General features: G+C 59.7%; 1 protein-coding gene across 3 annotated transcripts; it reads left to right on the top strand.

Annotated features, from left to right (window-relative positions):
• Positions 1-3012: 3012 nt before the first annotated feature.
• LOC121073378 (solute carrier family 2, facilitated glucose transporter member 9-like) lies at positions 3013-10228 on the top strand. Of its 3 annotated transcripts, none has more exons than XM_040564227.1 (12): positions 3019-3261; positions 3924-4053; positions 4441-4601; positions 4683-4807; positions 5013-5158; positions 5228-5360; positions 5686-5873; positions 5994-6104; positions 7210-7311; positions 7878-7953; positions 9226-9353; positions 9462-10227. In XM_040564227.1, the coding sequence occupies exons 1-12, from the start codon at positions 3221-3223 to the stop codon at positions 9738-9740; spliced, it is 1620 nt and encodes a 539-aa protein (XP_040420161.1). In that variant the 5' UTR covers positions 3019-3220; the 3' UTR covers positions 9741-10227. The 3 variants fall into 3 exon arrangements, with proteins under 3 accessions (XP_040420160.1, XP_040420161.1, XP_040420159.1); XM_040564225.1 differs by having other exon boundaries at positions 3022-3261; positions 3955-4053; positions 9462-10226; XM_040564226.1 differs by lacking the exon at positions 3924-4053 and having other exon boundaries at positions 3013-3261; positions 9462-10228.
• The last annotated feature ends 8107 nt before the right edge of the window (positions 10229-18335 follow it).

Genomic DNA, 18335 nt, shown 5'->3' with positions numbered 1-18335 from the left:
CAATAATGAGTGAGTAATTGACATATCGCGGCACCGCCATGCAACACAATGGCTGGGGATGCTGACATGCTTGCGGCTCACCCGAATTTCAACGCAAGCACCCTTGCCCTCAGAATACCTTCCTCTTAAAAAACGCTCCGCCGATAGCAACCCTGGATCTTTCCATTTTCCTTAACAGCCCCTTTTAAAACAAAGGCTACCGCGGTTTTAAGACCCTGGCTCCTGGGGTGGCCAGAAAACAAACAAGCGCGGCGCTCCCGCCGCCTCTCTCCCTGCTGGCTCCATTCTTGGCAGCCAGCGGGGGACTGGAGATTGTGACGCCTCCTGCTTTGCTGCAGCGCTGGGAGCGGGGCTCCTGTCACTTCCAATCCCTGTCTCTCCTTCTGACAGGATTCCCAGTGGCCGGCTGCTTTGTTTAGCAAGGGTGGGTTTTTTGTTGTTGTTGTTTTGTTTTGTTTAAAATAAATAAATGCATATATTTACCCCACTTTAACCTTTTCTGTTCCTTCCCTGCTCTCTCCTCCCACTCAGTAATAGTCTTTGAAGAGGACTTGGGGTGACAGGCAGTCGGTCTGTAGTGCAGAATGCAGTTTGGCTTGAGCATCGTGTGGCTGCCCATACCCCAAACGAGAGCACATCCTTCTGGGCATCCCCACCCCATGTCCGCCTGTGCCCAAGGCACAAACACCACCGCAGGTTCTCCCTGTGGGCTATTCCTGGACGTTCCTTAACTGGTCCTTCCCCCTCTTTGATGTCTGAAAGCAAGGCTCAGAGTATTTCTGCCAAATTTCGGGGACAGGGCAGTGCTCCGCTGCAGAGCACAGCCTGGAAAACTTCTCCCAGGAATTCTGGCATCACATCCAGAAGCTCAAGAACCGAAGCACACTCCTCTTTGAGAAAGAAAAGCAATCTCAATTGTAAATTTCCACAGGAAAGGAGTGAAACCAGGACGGCTTATCTTAAATAGATTCAGTGGTTAATTACCCTTTCTGTTTAAAAATGTGTGCCTTATTTCCACTTCAAATGAAGGAGGAAAGTAATGTTTACCATAGCTTCAAATTAACGGCGTTTGATCAACCTACAGCTTTAAAATGAAATCCTCTGGTGGTGGTGGTTTGGGGTTTGCTTTTGTTTTTTAATACATATACATATATATATATATATATATATTTACACACACACACACTTTCAAGAGTATAGTAAGCTTGTTTTTGGAAAGAGGAAAATTGGTCGGTTTAGACCTGCTGGGCAAATTGATGCAGTTCTTATCAAAAATGTGTAGGACGATTCAGCAGCCAGAGGTGGTGTGGTCTGGGAACCAAATCCTAGTCAGCTGTGCCTGCCTTGGTGTCGGAGGCGAGCCATACAGGTCCTCGCCTGTACAGGTAAATGCAGCTGGAGGATGGAGGCAGGAGCTTTCCATTGTAAAACCACAGTTCCCAGGTGCTCTGGGAGGATGGGGCCACCATGATCACAGGACAGTCTCTGTTTCTGGTGATTCAACCCCGAAAAGGCACCACCAACAAATTGCTATGACCTTCCAAGCCATGAAGACGCCTGCGAGCAGCCGTGCCCAGGCTGCCAAGCTCCCTCCAGGCAGGGGAAGCATGCGCAGCTGCTAAGCCACACATCTTTTCACCAGCGTTCATTCAAGCCACGTTTTGCTTCCTCGTGGCCTTTATGCTGGCCCTGCCTGGCTGCTGGGTGGGCACTGAGGGGCAGCACCAAAGACCAAGTCCTCTGCAAAGGCCTCTCCACCTCAGCCCTGGGGCTGGGGACCAGGCCGCAGCAAGGCCAGGGCGGGCCTGGCACTGCCAGGAGTGATGGCGGGATGGCACAAGGGGGCTCTGTGGTCTCCTGGCAGCTTCCCCACCCCAAGGCGGGTGTTTTTAGCCAGGGAGCCCATGCACGCAGGCAGCAGAGGATCGGGAACACCTGTAAATTAGAGAGACGAGCTCCCTCACAGCACGGAGCAGCGGGTGTTCCTGCCCCTCATACCGCCATCACCGGGTCAGGTTACAGGAGTGTCTCCAATTAACCCGGCTCCCTGGTGGCCCTTAATTGGCACCCCAGGCTTCCCTCCTCCTCTCATCCCCCTTCCTCCCTGGCACGTGTTGCTCACCTGCTAAACCTCCTCTCCCAGCCGCTCCTGGGGACTGGCACCGGTAACCCCAATTCACCCTAAATCAAGGTGGTGGTGACCCCTGGCTTGGGGCAGCGTCTGGTAAAAGTGATGGCCCGGTGGAGACACGGGGAAACTGAGTCAGAGCAAGACTTGGAGCTGGCACCATCCCTTGGGAAATCCCAATGCCAGCACACTGGGAAGGGCTCCTAGTAGGGCAGAGGGCAGGGTAAAGCTCCGGTGCTTCTGAAGGGAGCCGGAGGTGAATCTGGAGGGAAGGGGCAGGATCTGGAGCATCCCGCGTGGGAGGACGAGGTGCCGGCTCTGCCTGGCCCCGAGGCCATGGGGTGCCCGTGGGGCTCTCCCAGTCCCGTCCCGTGGGACCCTCCCGCGGTGGGGCCAGCCGGCCGGACCCCTCCCTTTTAATCCCTCGGAGCTGTTGCCAGCCTGGCTTAGTGGGGTCCCCATCCTTTCCACTGGCTGTTCAGCAAATTAAGAGCTTGCTATTAGGCTGCTAATTAAAGGCACTTCATTAGCAGCGGGGGAGGCAGCTTCTGGCCGCAGCAAAATTGGATTCCTCTGAGCTGCCATGAGCCGCGTCTCTCCTCTCTGGGGCTGGGGGCTTTGCCCTGGGGCTGGGGGCTCTGCCACCCCCCTGTCCCACAGGGGCAGCTGCCCCGATTCACGGCCACATCGCAGTACGCGGGTTACCAGCCCGCCTGCCCCAAGTCCCAGCGGATGGGATACTGCTGCCCCACAGCCTGATGTGGTGGGGGGAGGCTCAGGGGGCTGATGGGGGTGTTGGGAGATGGGGGACCCCCCCTCCACCCTCAGTCTCTGCCCCACAACTGGCCCCAGGGCCACCCCTACCTGCAAGGTGCCCCAGCGAGGCGGGGAGGCCCCTGGACTCCTCCTCCAGCTGCTTAGGAGCCTCCAATGAGTCCCGGGGACACCCAGGCGGCCTCCCCTTCTCTCCCTTCCCCTCTCCCTCCTTCTTCCAAGTAAAAATGGGAGAGAAGAGCGAGGCACTGGGGCTGTCTTCCTCCCCTCCTCCTCATCCTCTCTCACCCGATTCCAGCCGCAGCCTCAGCCCGACAGATGGAAAAGGGACCCCGGACCCCGGCAGGGGCATCACCAGGGTGAGCTTTGATGGGCAGGGGGCTGCTGGGCTGGGGGGGCTGCCCCATCCCGGCTCCCCGTGTGTTCCATGGTGTGCTGCCTCTCCCCGAGCCCCTGGCCTGACCCCCCCCTTTCCCAGCTCAGGATTCCTGGTGGGATTAGTGGGGATTTGGCATGCGTGAGCCGGGAGCTGCTGGGTGCTGTGGATCCAGCTACTGGGCTTGGGGGGGTGCTCGGGGAGAGACGAGGCTCTTGGGGTTGGGGTTTGGGCACTGGGATGTGCTGCTGCTGCCGGGGATGGGGGCACAAATTTGCTCATCTGCCCTGTGACAGCACTGTCACTGTCAGGCCGTGGGTGGCTCGCTGCAGCAGACAGCAGGGTGCAGCACCCACGGGTGCCCTGCATGCCTCTCAGCTCCTGCTGGGTGAAGGGGGGGGTGACTGTGGGGTGTCCCTCGGCAGCCATCGGAACCCCACAGCATGGACACCCGTCCTGCCTGTCCCCCCAGCACCAGTGGAGGCACTGATGGAGGAGAGGTGCTGGGAGATGGGTGCGTGTGGGTGTGCTGGGCTGGGGGTGGCAGGGAGTGGTGCCCAGCGGGGGGCTCCCCGGGGCTGGGGTCTTGGCTTGGGACAGGGACATCCCTGCCCCTCTCCTGATAGAAATGGGGCAGTGGCCCAGGGTAGTGCTGATCCACCCTCCTGTCCCGCAGCGCCTCACCTTCCCCCTGCTCTCGGTCACCCTTCTGGTGTCCTTCGGCTCCTCCATGCTCTACGGCTACAACCTGGCTGTGGTGAACTCGCCGGCAGTGGTAAGGGACGGGGCGGCCTTGCTGGGAGCAGGGCACAGTGGTGGGACCCCAGCCCCATGTCGAAATGCTGGCTTTGCCCTCAGACTGTGCCCCAGGGAGAGCAGCCCAGGGACCAGGGCGGCGTGCGAGGGATGTAGGACCTTGGGTTGGTATCACCCCCTGGAAGGCAGGGCTGGGGAAGCCCTCAGCAGCTGCTCCAGCTCTACGGGGGGCCTCTAAGACATCCTTAAACCCCGCTGGCACTGAGGCTGCCTGAGCAGCCAGAGCAGCACACCCCAGTCATCCCCACCCGTGACCTGCCTTGCCCTGCATTTCCCCTGGGGGCTGCCTTCCCACCTCCCCCTTCCCCTACTACATTCGGTGCCCGTGTCTCCCTCCACCCCGCAGCACATAAAGGCTTTCTATAACGCCACCTGGTCCCGGCGGTACGGGCATGGGCTGGCCCCCGGCCCCCTCACCCTCCTCTACTCGCTGACCGTCTCCACCTTCGCCCTGGGTGGGCTGGGGGGCTCCTTGCTGGTGGGGCTGCTGGTGGCACGCTACGGCAGGTAAGGGGGTGGCATGGCACGGGTGGCCCCGAGGGCCGGGACAGGGCCGGAGGGGCTGCCCCGCTGCCTGTGCCCCGCTAGGAGCGGCACCCTCAGCCGCAGCGCTCTGCTCGTCCTCCTTGCCGGCGGCTTCATGGGCTTCAGCAGGGAGCTGGAGTCCCCCGAGATGGTCATCATCGGCCGCTCCATCACGGGGATCCACGCAGGTGGGTGATGCCCAGGCAGGGGGGCTGCAGCCCTTTCCCAGGGCACCAGGGGGGCTCTGAGGGGCAGACAGGGTCACCTCGCTGGCCACAGGGTCCCCTGCTGCAGCTGGTGCTGAGTAGGGCAGGGGGTGTGCCGGGGCGGGTAGGGGGGGCTCATGGGTACCCTTCTCCTGGCTGTGTCTCCCATCCATGTCCCCCCTCCCAGGTATCTGTCTCAGCGTGGTGCCCCTCTACCTGGGAGAAATCGCCCCCAAGAACCTGCGGGGCTTCCTGGGCCTCATGCCCAGCATCTTCATCTGCCTGGGGGTTTTCTCCGCGCAGGTGCTGGGCCTCCCGGAGCTGCTGGGCAAGGTGAGCGTGATGCCCTCAGCCTGCTCCCGTGGCCCCCACTCTGTCTCTCCGTGACACGTCCTGTTCCAGGACAGGTACTGGCCCCTGTTCCTGGCAGTGGTGGTGGTCCCTGCCTCCCTCCAGCTCCTGCTGCTGCACTGCTTCCCCGAGAGCCCGCGGTACCTGCTTATAGAGAGGAACGACGTCTGCGGGGCCACTGAGGGTGAGGGGGTGTCCTGGCGGGGGGCGGGGGGGGGGGGGGTGTCCAGCTGTGGGAGGTGATGGGTGCTGCTCCAAGGTCTCCCGAGACCAGGGCGCATCCTTGCAGCATCCTTCCACACCCAGCCCCAACAGCCCAGCCCCAAACCTTCCCAGGTGCATTGTAACATTTCCGTGGTGCCCATCACCCCGGTGTCAGGGCATCTCCCCAGGGAAGCTCAGCCTCAGGGGCTCAGGGAGGTGTTCTGGTCAGAGCCAAACCCACGTCCCTGCCCCGTGCCGTTCCTATGGGCGTCCACGCTCCTCCACGAGCCCCGCGCTCCCCGCAGCGCTGCGCCGGTTCCTGGGGACGCCCGATGTGCAGGACGCGGTGCAGGAGATGAAGGAGGAGCAGCGGTCGCTCTCCTCTGCACAGACGGTGTCCGTCTGGCAGCTGCTGCGGGACCGCTCCGTGCGCTGGCAAACGCTCTCGGTGGCGGTGGTGAACGCCGGCATGCAGCTCTCGGGGATCGACGCCGTAAGTCCTGCGGGGTCCTCACCTCGAGACCTGGCTCTGCGGGGGCAGAGCTGAGACCTGGCAGCTCATTGCACCCTCCCTGAGTGCCCCCCGCTCATGCCGAGCCCCCGTCCCCGACAGATCTGGTTTTACACCAACACCATCTTCGAGAACGCGGGGATCCCCCCGTCCCAGATCCCCTACACCACCGTGGGCACCGGCGCCGTTGAAGTTGTTGCGGGGCTGATCGGGGTGAGTGACGGACGGACAGATGGACGGACAGACACAGCCCCTCCGTGCCCGGGGGCTTGTCCCCAGCATCCAGACCCATCAAACCGGGGGGGGGGTGGACGGACCCCAAATACTATCTGTGCCACAGCAGTGCTGCTTTGCTGGGTGGTGGTGGGGGCAGAAGGGCTGGCAGGGAAGTAGGGGAGGGGGAGAATGGGATGGGGAGGGCTCAGTTTTGGGGGTCACATCTAGGAAAGGTGGGAAAACTGGGGGTGAGCAGGGAGTTTGGGAGGGACGCCAGGCGGGCAGCAGGGCTGGGGCTGACAGAGGGGGCTAAGCAGTTTGTTCTGGCTCCCGATTTCATTGTCACTTGGTTAGCAGAGCCGCACATCCCCATCTGCCCCCCAAGCCACGCACCGGCCCGCCCCGGGGCTGGCAGCCCCTGTCCACCCCCCCGCCAGCCCTCATTTAGCTGGAGAGTTAGCACTGGGCCAGGCAGATTTACGGCCCTCGTCCCATCTGCGAGTGTCACCCGGGGCCAGCCCGAGCCACCCGGCACTAAATCCGCTCCCTGACAATTAGAGAGATGGATGGGGGGCGGCCGCTCCCAGAAAAAGAGGGGCAGAGCGGGGGCCGCCCCCCTCTCCCCATAGCTCAGCCGGCAGCAGGGGGGGGCACCCCCATCCCCAGCCGCCCCCGGCCCCTTGTAGGGTGCCCCTGGCCCCTGGCGTGCCGCCCAGCCCCGCAGCCCCCCCACTGCTGGGGAGCAGCCCTGCCAATGGCCCCCGACGGAGGTGCCGAGATTGGTTATAAAATTGCAGGCATTTGTTCTGCTGTCAATACCCTGCCTGCTCCGGCGGCCGCCGCGCCGCCTCCCCGCATCCTGCATCCTCTGCCCCCAAAAGCCACCTCTGCTCGGCCGGGGACCCCGCTCACCCCACGGCCCGGGAGCAATTCCCATGTTCCCGGCTCCAAACGGGATGGAAAAAACCCTCCGGGATGTCCCCATTCCCGGGTACCACCAGGAGCATCCCACGCCTGCAGCTGGATCTGGGGTTCAAGGGATGTCCCCGTCCCCAGGGGGGTGTCCCCATTGCTCCCTTTGGTTTCTGCTCTCCCCCGGCAGTGCTTCACTATCGAGAAGCTGGGCCGGCGGCCCCTCATCATCAGCGGTTTCTGTGCCATGGGCGTCTGCTTGGTGGGCATCACCCTCTGCCTGCTGCTGCAGGTAGGGCCCGGCCACCACCAGCTCCTGGGATATGGGGCAGGGCCGGGAACGGGGCCCTGGGCACCTTAATTAGGGCTGGGTATAATGAAGGGATGGGTTCTCCCTGGCGATGGAGGTGTGTGTGGGTTTAAGGGCTGAGCTGGCTCTTCCGAGCAAACTTGTTTTCCCTTCAAAGTTAAAGGGAAGGAAAACTCAGAGCAAAGAAAAGAGAAAAAAAAAAAAAAAAAAAAAAGGATCAGAAAAATCTTGCTGCTTCTGGTAGCTTCTTCTGCACAAGGAGTTGTTGCCAGCGAGGCAGCTGCTAAATGCCAGGGCAGGTGGAGAGGTCGGAACCTTTCTCCCTCTGACTGTCCCGCAGCCCTGGGGACATCTCAGCATCACTGAGCTTGGCTGAGGCCAAATCCCACCAGTTTTGCCCCAAACCACCCATGACTCTCCTATATATTCTGTGTCCCGTGGAGGTGGTTGAGGCCACCGTCCTCCAGGGCCACCGCTGAGCCGCGGCACGAAGCCCCGTGCTGGGGACGTGCCCCGGTGGTGTGCCACCGCCCCGTGTCCCCTCGCAGACCGCCCTGCCCTGGACGCGCTACGTCGCCGTTGCCTGCGTGGTCGGCATCATCGCCGGCTTCTGCATGGGACCAGGTGGGTCTGGGGAAGGAGCAGGGGCGTAGGGGGGGCAGGGAGCAGCATGGAGCTGGGCTTGCAGGTGGGGGCAGCAGGAGGGATGGACCAGCACCCCGTCCCCTTCCCCATGGCCGGGTCCTGGTTCATCATGCTGCACCCCACAAGCCCCAAAGCACACCCCACCTCCTCCCAGCACCTCAAACCATGGTCCACACTTGGAGAAAGCCCCGGCAGCCCCCCAGAGGTGTAACCCACTCCCACCATGGTCTGGCTGGCGAGCATCCTCCTGCCCTCAGGCAGGTGCGGGTGCAGGAGCGCGCTCCAAAACCGAGGAGTGAGACCTGGACTGCTTTACCCAGCTGATGTATTAGCAGAGCTGTTAGCGGATCTATAATTCATCCTCAGCCCAGACTTTATTCACTGTAATTACATCTTTAATTAGGATTTTAATGGCTCATTGTTCACAAACAATGATGAATAGGACTTTTAAAACAAAAAAATACATATCTCTATTCTGGGCGAGCTGTGAGTAAGAGTCCATCAGGGGCTCCGCTCCTCCTGGAGTTGTTATCACTTTGCTTCCTTGCTTGTTTTCTCCACCACAGCACCCTTCCTAAGGAGGTCGCAGACAGTCCTGTCCCCGACATTGGGGCCCTAGACAGGTCCCCAGGGCAAATCCAACCCCTGACAGGTCCCCGTGTGCTGGGGACGTGTGCTGGACCCCGAATCCTGTCCCCCAGCAAAGGGGTAGTTCTGGAGCCTGGGCTCCTGGCTGGGCTAACACCGGCCAGGAGGGGGTGGGTCCTCCCGGGAGAAGTGGCCACAACCTGTGCCCAGTTTTTAAAGCCTCAGGCCATCATTTCCAGTGGTGCTGTTTTTTGATTTCACAGTAAGAGCTGGGAAAGGCTGGTTGGAAAATTTCATTTCTGTGGCCTGCAGGAAATTCAGATGCTCGGAAATGTGGTTGTTCCTTTCCTGCCTAAACCAGGCCATAGCATCAAAACTTTTATCTGTGGAATAGAAGGAAATGTTCTAGACTGTTTTGACCAAGGAAGGGTGGGAATGACATTATGGAGGGCACCAGGAAGGCATTTCAGCCTGCCTGAGGTCTCTGTGAGATTTCCTACAGCAGCATTTAGGCAAGTGGCTGCAAAAAGAGGCTCAGATGAAATCCTCCACCTTGAATTTGACTCAGTCTGAAATTTCCAAGTCCAGCAATCAGGGGGCTGTCACCCGGGGTGCCCGAGGGGGCCTGACCCCACACCCCTGACCCGTCCCTTCCCTCCGCAGCCGGCGTCCCCTTCCTGATGACGGCCGAGCTCTTCACGCAGTCCCACCGCCCGGCCGCCTACGTCTTGGGGGGATCCCTCAACTGGCTCTGCAACTTCACCGTCGGCTTCATCTTCCCATTCTTGCAGGTACCAGCCTGGGGGGCTCTGGGGTGGGATGGGCACAGCCCCTGCTTCTCCCCCGGGGCACCGCAGTGCCTGCCTGTCCACCCCATCCCTGCTCTCCCCCATCCCCAGATGTCAGCTGGAGCCTTTTGCTACCTGGTTTTCTGCAGCGTCTGCCTGCTGGTGGCCCTCTACGTCTACCTCGTCGTCCCCGAGACCAAGAACAAAACCTTCGTGGAGATCAGCCGCACCTTCGCCACCCGCCGTGCCGTCCTCCCTGCGTGCCGCGGGGGGATGCTGAGGCTCCGTGGCTATGGGGCCTTGGAGGGCAGCCTGGAGGGATCAGGATCGGGATCAGGATCGGGATCGGGATCAGGATCAGAACTGGGATCAGGATTGGGATCAGGATAAGAATTGGGATCGGGATTGGGATCAGGATCCGGCCTTGCCTGACCTCCCCACACTTTGGGGTGCAGCAAAGCCCTGGGGTGCATTCCAAAACGGGGGGCACTGGGCACATTGGGACAGGGACTGGTCCAGAGAGGTGCCCAGTTCCTGGTCCCAGCACCTCCACCCTCCAGCTGCCGAAGGGACACTGGTGAAAGCAGGGTCACGGCTCCCCAGCATCATCACGTCCCCCTCCACCTCCCTCCCGCCTCGGCTGCTCTCGGCAGCAGAACAGAGCGGTAAATATGTGCAGCATTACATATGTATAATGGAGTGTAAATAACCCCAAAAAGTGCATTGTAAATAGACTCCAAGTTTATCCTTTATTAATGAGGCACTGAGTGCCCTGCTGTTTTAGAGCAGCGAGACTTTCATAATATCAAAACCTAAATTACACTTGTGTCTCTCATTCCCAGCAAACGACAGCATCATTTCAGGCCTCTTTGCCACTTGTATTTATTTATCCTGGTATTTATTTATCCCTCCCACCCGGCGTGCTGGGCAGCTCGGGAGATGCCCCCTGCCCTCCGCATGGCAGGCAGTGACCCCCCCCCAGGAGCAGCCCCCATCCCTGGGTCCTGGCTTGGCCGAGGGATGTGGCTATTGCCCCATGGCCAAGGATTGCTCTGTGCTGGCTGGTGACGTGGGACAGGCCTGGGAAACCTGGTAGGACCCCCCCCCCCCGCCCACGGCTTCAGACACCACCAGAGCCTCAAGATCCCTAATCCCAAGGATGGGAGGTCACTGGTAAAATCCTATGGTGCCTTTTGGGGGCATTCACTCTCGGGGACCTTTTTGAGCGCTCTGTGCCAAGGACACGTCCATGCTCCTTCCGTCAGGACCTGTGGGGGCAGGAGGCAGCCCCATGCTCACGGGATATCAGCTTCTCACCAGCTTCATCATTAGGATATCGGGGCAGGATCTCTGCTTGGGGCTGTCGGTCCAAGCTCACCTCCCATGGGGCAGGTGTCCCGCTGCCCAGCTGGCCGTGAAATGTGTGGGCTGCTCTGCAGTCACCTTGTGATGGCCAAGGGCAAGGTCCCAAGCAGGGACCGGTGTCCTCATGGGCAGGGGAGAGGCATCGGGCTCCAGCACTGCACAAACCCACAGGAAGGGTTCAGACGCACTCAGAGGTGACCCAGAGGGACGATGTCTCAGAGATGATGAGGGGAAGGCTGCATCCCCTACCAGTGTCCAAACACACCTTGAGGAATTGGAGAAATTGCAGGGAAGAGTTTGAGAAGGGACTTGATGCCTGGAAATTCTTCTGATCCTATTAAGGTTTGCAGGAACAAAGATGAAGATGCCTTCTTGTGATGTGCTAAGGGTGGGGGAGGTTAAGCATTGAGGTATAACCCAGGGAAAGCTGGAGCGCACCATGGCCAAATGGAGTAGGAAAGAAGGTCCCAGATACTTCGAAATGTGCTCCTCAAGGATCTGGTGATGCCAAGAATACTCCAGGTCCTACAGGGAAGTTTTTCTGCCAGGTGCCTGGCTGAGGGTGAATGGTCACAGCGCACCAGGGAGCTGATGAAAGCTCGCTGGGGACACCCTGGTGTCCCTGTGCCAGTGCTGGTGGCAGCAACGAGTGTCCATGGGGCTCCAGCAGGGATGGGGGACGGTGCTGGGGGGCAGGCTCATGGGATCCCAGCAGCCAGGAGCCCCCAGAGGCACGCGAGTGCTGGATGCAGGGGTGCACTGCCTGGGGTGGGGGGCAGCTGGCAGACAGAGCCTGTGTCTGCAGCCTGTACACATGGTGTGGGAGCGGTGTTTTATACCCAGCGGCTCACGTGCACAGTAAAAACACTGCAGGACGATAAAGGCTGAGAATCTCATCCCCTTTGGATGTGGGGTTTGTCCTGCACGAGCCCCTCTGCCCACCCCAGTGCCCCCAGGCAGGGGGTTGAGAGGCTCTGGTCACACGTTGGGGTTGGTAAAAATGACGTGATGGCTGGAGCTGCCCTCAGCACCTCAGGGTGGAAGGCAGCGAGCACAGACAGGGGGAGAAGGAGGTAAAGGAGGAGGACAGGGCAGAAGGCGGAGCTGGGGAAACCAGCTTGTCCCTGCTGAAAGACAGCACCAGGGGTCGAGAGGGGGAGCAGCAGCATGGGAAGGTGTGGATCACCCAGGGAAGGAGAAGGGTCTCCAGGGACACCAAGGCAGAGGCTCAGACCATGATGGGGAGCAGAAGGGACCAGCCAGAAGGGACCAGCCTGCGGGCTTGCTTGTGGTAATACCCACCTGGACCTGAGTGACCTGGAGAGCGGAGGCTGCGCCCCCAGAATTAGGAAAATCCCTAGGTGAGCAGTTTGGGGATGGGGTGGGAGGCTCTCACGCAGTCCCAGGGCATCTTCTGGCTGGGAAGGGCGATTTTGGCCAGGAACGGGTCTTTGTGGCCGCTGGATTTTGTATTAATCCTTGCTTTGCACAGCCTGATGCCACGGTGAGCAGCACGTCCCCTTAAAGTGCAGAGCAAGCCTCAGCCGAGCCCGCTGGTCACACATACTCTGGTCAGGTGCCTTTTTTTGCAAGAAAAAAACCTGAAATGGGTAATTCCTTACTGAGATGTTCTGGGTAAGGGGCACTCAGCTGAAACCCAGCATTTCAGTGGGGAGCAAAACAACGATGTGTTTCATTTAAAAGCCTAAAATACTTCCTCGGAGCCAGCCAGCACCCCACCAGAACCCATATACATGCACGAAAGATGAAATATTTAAGGGCGCATCTGGAAAAAAAAATGCATTAAACGTGTTTCCCTATGGAAAAAAAACAAGCATCCTGTGTTGTCGGCTGTTGGTCTCAGGGAGCAGGCTGCTGCCCGTGCCCGTGTCGGGGTGGCCGGGGCGAAGGTGCCCGGCGCAGGGTGCGCGCCAGCAGATGGCACTCCTGGAATTTATTGCTACAGCAAGCTGCCTCTCGGAGAGCAGTCATGTAGGAGATGTCCTATTATATGGGCAGTTGACTTTAATAGTCATTGTGTGCTTAAAGCACAGCAAAACAACAGTGGGAAAAAAAAAAAAAAAGAAAAAAAAAATCCCCACTCCACTTGGATGGCCCTTTTCCCCCCAGCCCTGCTAGTCTATTTGTACAGTAAATTAAAAATATGAATCACTTCTCTCTACTGCCTCCCCAAACACTCATCCTGTCAGGCTCTGTGTTGTCTTCATTTGTATTACCTTAATTTAATGTTAATTATGTTCTTCATTTACAAAGAACAAGCATTTACACTCCCCGTCTGGGGATTTTCCACGCTCGCGGTCTCCACAGACGGGGAGGCGGCGGCGAGGAGGGGGCCGGCGGCGTGCCGGGGGGGGCCGTGGGGAGCGGGGATGCTCCCGCGCCACCCCCAGAGCGGGTGGTGGTGGCGATGAGGAGCGCCGTTGCCTTCCCGATTTATGAAAGCGCATCGCTGCCGCGCCGCCAGCCCCCTCGTAAATCCTTTTTAAAAGGTCCTCGGCCAAGGGAGGGCGGTGATTTATGGTGGGGAGCATGGGGGGGGTGGGGTGCAGGGAAAGGGGTGGTGCTGGGTGGGGCCCAGAAAGTCCCCGGCACCCCCCTGTCCTAGTTACCCATCAGGGAAGATGCTCCGTGCCTCAGTTTCCCCATAGGAGCTGGGAAGAGCTCTTCTCCCAGAGCTGGGTGACGGCCGAACTTTTGGGAGCATTAATAAAAATGCGTGTGTCTGTATAAAAGAGCTGGGTTTCTAAAAAAAGTACACAAACGCCCCCAAAACCTGACTTTCCCGCGTTCTCTCCCAGAGCAAGGAAAAATGGAAATGAACTTAAACAAGAAGAGCAATCAAAAAAAAGCCTTCCCATAGGATCTGGCACCTCTCTGGGACGTGGGACACAGCCCCTGGGGTGGGGGGGACATAACGGGGAGGATGCTCCGTGTGCAGCCCCCGTGCCCCCTTCTGCACCCTCCAGGGTTTGGGAGCATCAGGGCTCCTGGAGTCACTTTTGGTTGTGCAAGTCGGGGTTGTACCGGGACGTCCTGGGTGCTGCAAAGGACGGGGGCAGAGCAGGCTGAGAGACACCAACCCGAACCTCAAAATACCCCCAAAAAATATTAAAAAAAAAAAAATTAAAAATCCACCCAATCCTTTTCATTCTCTATTTTTACAGAAACCACAGAAAAGCATAGAAAATGACGCCCACCCCCCCCCATGAAAACCCACGACCCCAGTCACCCTCCGCTGCCCACCTTCCTCCCCCTCCCACCCCTCCCCATTTCCATGGAAACAGCCAAATATCAGGGGGCAAAGCCCAGGGCACCCCTGGCCACCGAAACAGCCCCGGGGCCTGGGGCAGGTCCCTCGGTGGTCACTTTGCCGGGGGGGACACCGGGGTGTCACCTTCGTCCCCCCATCCTACGGGGCTGAGGCCGCTCGCTTCATCACACCAGTGCCTCGAATGAGCCCCGGGACCACCATAAGGGGTGGCAGAGGGCGCATTAATGGGGTCCCCTTATTAACACCGACCCTCCCACCGTGCTCACTGCCCCAAACCCCATTTAAATGGGTTTCAGGAGCCTCCACGCACACAGTTATAGGGCCACGGCCCCACACCCGCAGCGTCCCCCTCCTCACGCAGCCACGCGCTCGCATTTTAATTAATGACAACGGCGGGGTTTTTTGGTAAGGTTCGGGGGTTTTTTGTTGTGTTTTTTTTTTTTTTTTTTTTTTTTTTCCCCCTCTCTCTCCTCATAAGTGCTTTAATGCGTGCGCGCAGCCCGGCTGATCCCCACAGCCATGGAAATATTAGGTTGACGGATGTGGTCTGTCGCCAGCGCTCCCTCCACGGGTCCGCCTGTCAGCCCGCCGATGATGACATTAACACGGGAAGAAAGTGATGACAAATGCCCGTTATCAGGGAACGAGGCCTGTGACAAATCGCACGGCGCCTCGCGAGCAGCCCCATTACGCTGTAATAAAAAAAGATGGATGGCTCGGCGCACCGGGGCCCCGCGCTAATGCGATTTCGCCCGGTCTCTCCGGGTTCTAATTAAGGCAGAAAACGGAGAACGAGCAGGAGTCCCCAGTCCCCCCCCCTCCCCAGATCTCAAAATCCCCCCCTCGCCCCACGGCGGTGGGTGCTCGCCCCTTAGGGGTGCCCCTAGGAGAGGGGTTTGGGGTGTGGAGGGAGGTGGGTTGTGGGGGGACTGTAATGGGGTGGGGGTGGGGGGGGGCACCCTGTGCCTGCCCCTCCTGTGCCGGGGGGTTTCAAGGTGTCTCCATGCAGCAAGGGGGGGGGGGGGGGGGGGAACACGGCCACCGCCAAGTGCGTCACTCGCAGACAAATGTCACCTCCACCATCTGCTGTGGCATGGGACGTGGTGGGGGGGGGCTGTGTGGCACGGAGACGCCGCCCCCCTGAGAGGAGGCTTGGCCACAAGGGCCACCGGGTCCTTGGGGACACTGTGGGGACAGCGAGGGGGTGGCATGGGGGGGGGGGGGGGTCACTGGGACACTCTGGGAAGCAGCAGCTTGTTTTGGGGTAGGGGCAGGCGTTTTGGGGGTGTCAGCCCCCCCCATATCTGCTGGGGGTGCCCAGGGGACGCGGGAGGGCACAGGGCAGCTGCTGTGCGTGGTGGCTGGCTGCAGCGGGACTTACTTACCTTGTGTAGTCTGTGCATCCTGCTCCATTCCCGCATTCCTTTTACTTTGGGCATCCCCAGAGCTCCGGGCAGCACACTGGGATGGGACACACTGGGACGGGACAGGGGACACCGCTGTCCTCGGGCAGACTTGGGCGAAGGAGAAGGAGGGCGGCTGGAGCTGCTCCCTGCCCAGGCACCGCTCCGTGCTGCCCCGAGCAGCCCTCCCAGAGTAATTCTTTCTCCAACACGGTGCTGGATTTGCTCGGGATGGATCCGTGAGCGATCCCTGTCATGTCCCGGGGGATTTATCGGTCACTTCAGGGAGGGTTTTTTGAAGCTCCCAGTTATTTACAGCTCCCTGCTTCTCTCCCATGCTGCACAGGCCTTCCAAGGAGGTTTTGACAAACCTGAAATATTGCTGGAGCAAAACTGATCCCTTTTTTTTTTTTTTTTTCAGCCAGAGTTTCCTAGCCCTGTAGTAAAAGCTGCTAGCCTGGAGCTGGACTCACCTATCTGTACTCATCAGCTTTTACGTCCCACATCTAATTTTAGGGTTGCTCAGAGTGCGAGCTTAGCAATATCCTCCGACAGTTTGCTCTGACTGCAGCCCGCAATCCCTGATGCTGTCTAGCAGCACAGATTTAACCTGCTCTCCCTATGCCAGCGGCAAAAATAAGTGCAGAGGCCATGGAAATTATTTCAAACAAATCACCTCCGCTGAGAGCCAGCTGGGAACGCACCAAGTGCCTGCTTCTGCAGCGCGGTCAGACCGGGGGACTCGCCTCCCGAGCTGGGATGAGGTCTGGGTGGACGTGGTGGGGGCTGATGCACAAGGGGGGCTGCAAGACACAAGCTGCAGTTGCCCAAATCCAGCCTTAAGGACTTAAAAATAAATAAATCGCTGGCACGATGTTAGCTGCGCGCGTCGGGGACCTGCTGCATGTGACGGCTGGGAGCAATGTGCTGGGGAGGGGCTGCTCGTGGGGCTGCGAGATCTCAGGGCAACTCAGCAAAGCAAAGCGTACCTGCGCCAGGTCCTCGCTGGTCCCTCGGGGACCTGTTGCTCCCCCTGGCTGTGCTCTCAACCATGATGAAGCCGCCAGTCCATGGGTACCTCCGTTCCCCACCACGCGCCACCCCTCCAAGCTCGGTGCTGCTGGCCCAGACTCCCCCATGGTAAAACAGGACGAGAGGAGGACAGGCTGGGGACCAGGACTGGTCCTGCCCCAGCTGTCCCTGGCTCGGGGTCTCTGTGACACTTCAAGACAGAGCCTCAGAAGCCTCTGCCCTGTGTCCCCCCCCCCCCTCCGCAGCCCCCCACCAGCCACTTCACTTCTGCTGTAGCTGTGCTGACCTGCCATTAGTTATAGTGCCTGAGCCAATGTAGGAGGTCAGCGCGGGCTGGCCCCGATATAAATCAGCTCCCTATGGGCAAGGAGACCGCGGCACGGCACTGACAGGCACCTGCCATGTGCTGCGGGGCTCCCCTTGGTCCTGGGGTGGTCTGGGAATGGAGACAGCTCCCCTCCAGCCTCTCTGTCCCAAGACATTTTGGCATCCTGTATCAGCATCCCATATCGGCACCCCATATCAGCATCCCATATCAACATCCCATGTCAGCATCCCATATCAGCATCCCTTATCAGCATCCCATATCAGCATCCCATATCAGCATCCCATATCAACATCCCTGCTCTCCTGCTGAGCCTGCTGAGAGGATTTGGGCCATACCCCAGTCAAGATGAAGACCTCCAGGTTCTCCCCTTTCTCCTGGACAAAGCCTCCATGGGGCAGCCCGGCTGGAGCTGGGGGAGCTGTCCCCAAGGTGGGGACCCCCAGCACAGCCCTGGCTGCCCGCAGCCTGCCCAGCGCTGCCGTTCCCCGGTCCTCCAGCTCCCTCTGCTGCCGCCTCGGCGGCGAGGACGGGCACCAGCACCACCGGAGGGGCTGCTCGGCACCAGGGGGGGGCCCCAGTTAGTTTCCACTAAGGTTTTATCCAAGCCGCCTGCAACCTCACATCTTCATTTCCCTTTTTTTTTTTTTTTTTTGGCCTCATTTCCTAAAGAAACGTGGACCAGGGGCACAGGGGCTCTGCCCATCTCCAGCTCACGCTACCCTCCAAGCCTTACACACGAGCCCAACCTGTTTGCACGGGGCTGGGGCTGGCTGCGAAGGTTGGGGGCTGGCTGCAGACCCCAAGGACCCTAGAGAAGACCAGGCTGCAGCGAGAGCTCAGCACCAGCTCAGCCACCAGCGAGTCCTTGCAGGGACCCCCCCCCCGCCAATTCCACAGGCTGGGTGTCTGCAAGCCGCTCCTTTCCACATGGTGATTTTTTTTTTTTTTTTTCCCCTCCGTGTAGACACGTGTGTGTCCACACAGGCAGGCTGCGGGTGGCAGAAGCTGCAGAGCTGCCAGTCCGTTTCTTCTAAAACCTCGCCATAAGCAGGTGAATTGTCCCCAGGTAACACACACACACCGCGAGAGGGGAAAACGGCGGCGCTGCCGGAGCAGGAGCGCCTGCCTGCCATTCGCGGTGGTGATGGGGAGCCTGACTTATGGCCGTGCTGGAGAGACAGCGGCGTGGTAAATGCCTCTGTTTGCGCCGGTTTCCAGCCCAATGAGAGCCCATTGGTCAGCAGGACGGGAGTAAATCCGGCACAGGGGAGCCCGAGCAGGGGCTGCGGCAGCACGTGGCCGGAGCCGTGCCCCTCAGGAGAGATGCTCCCCGCCCCAGAGCAAGGCCCTGTGCAGAGGCAGGACCCCGAGGTACGGCAGGGTGAAGATCCCAATATGCCATGAAGGCACAAGCAATACATGGCACGTACTTTTGGTGTGAAACAAAGCTGTTTCGGGGGCACCTGGCCATGTCTGACCACCGCTGGTAAAAGCCAGACCCTGCCCAAAGAGCAAACAGCCTCAAAAACTGCCTTCCCTGGCTGTTTCCCTGGTCCATCTCCCAC

This window comes from Cygnus olor, chromosome 7, assembly GCF_009769625.2.
Source record: "Cygnus olor isolate bCygOlo1 chromosome 7, bCygOlo1.pri.v2, whole genome shotgun sequence".
Lineage (NCBI taxonomy): Eukaryota > Metazoa > Chordata > Aves > Anseriformes > Anatidae > Cygnus > Cygnus olor.
The sequence above is the reverse complement of the archived record's forward strand: the minus strand, read 5'-3'. Positions and strand labels throughout refer to the sequence as shown.

Excerpts from the sequence above, each read along its gene's own strand:
- LOC121073378 (XM_040564225.1), top strand. The coding sequence starts at position 3,130 with ATGGGAGAGAAGAGCGAGGCACTGGGGCTGTCTTCCTCCCCTCCTCCT. Across the intron at positions 5,874-5,993 it reads AGCTCTCGGGGATCGACGCC|ATCTGGTTTTACACCAACAC; the intron begins GTAAGTCCTGCG and ends CGTCCCCGACAG. Across the intron at positions 9,354-9,461 it reads TCATCTTCCCATTCTTGCAG|ATGTCAGCTGGAGCCTTTTG; the intron begins GTACCAGCCTGG and ends CCCCATCCCCAG.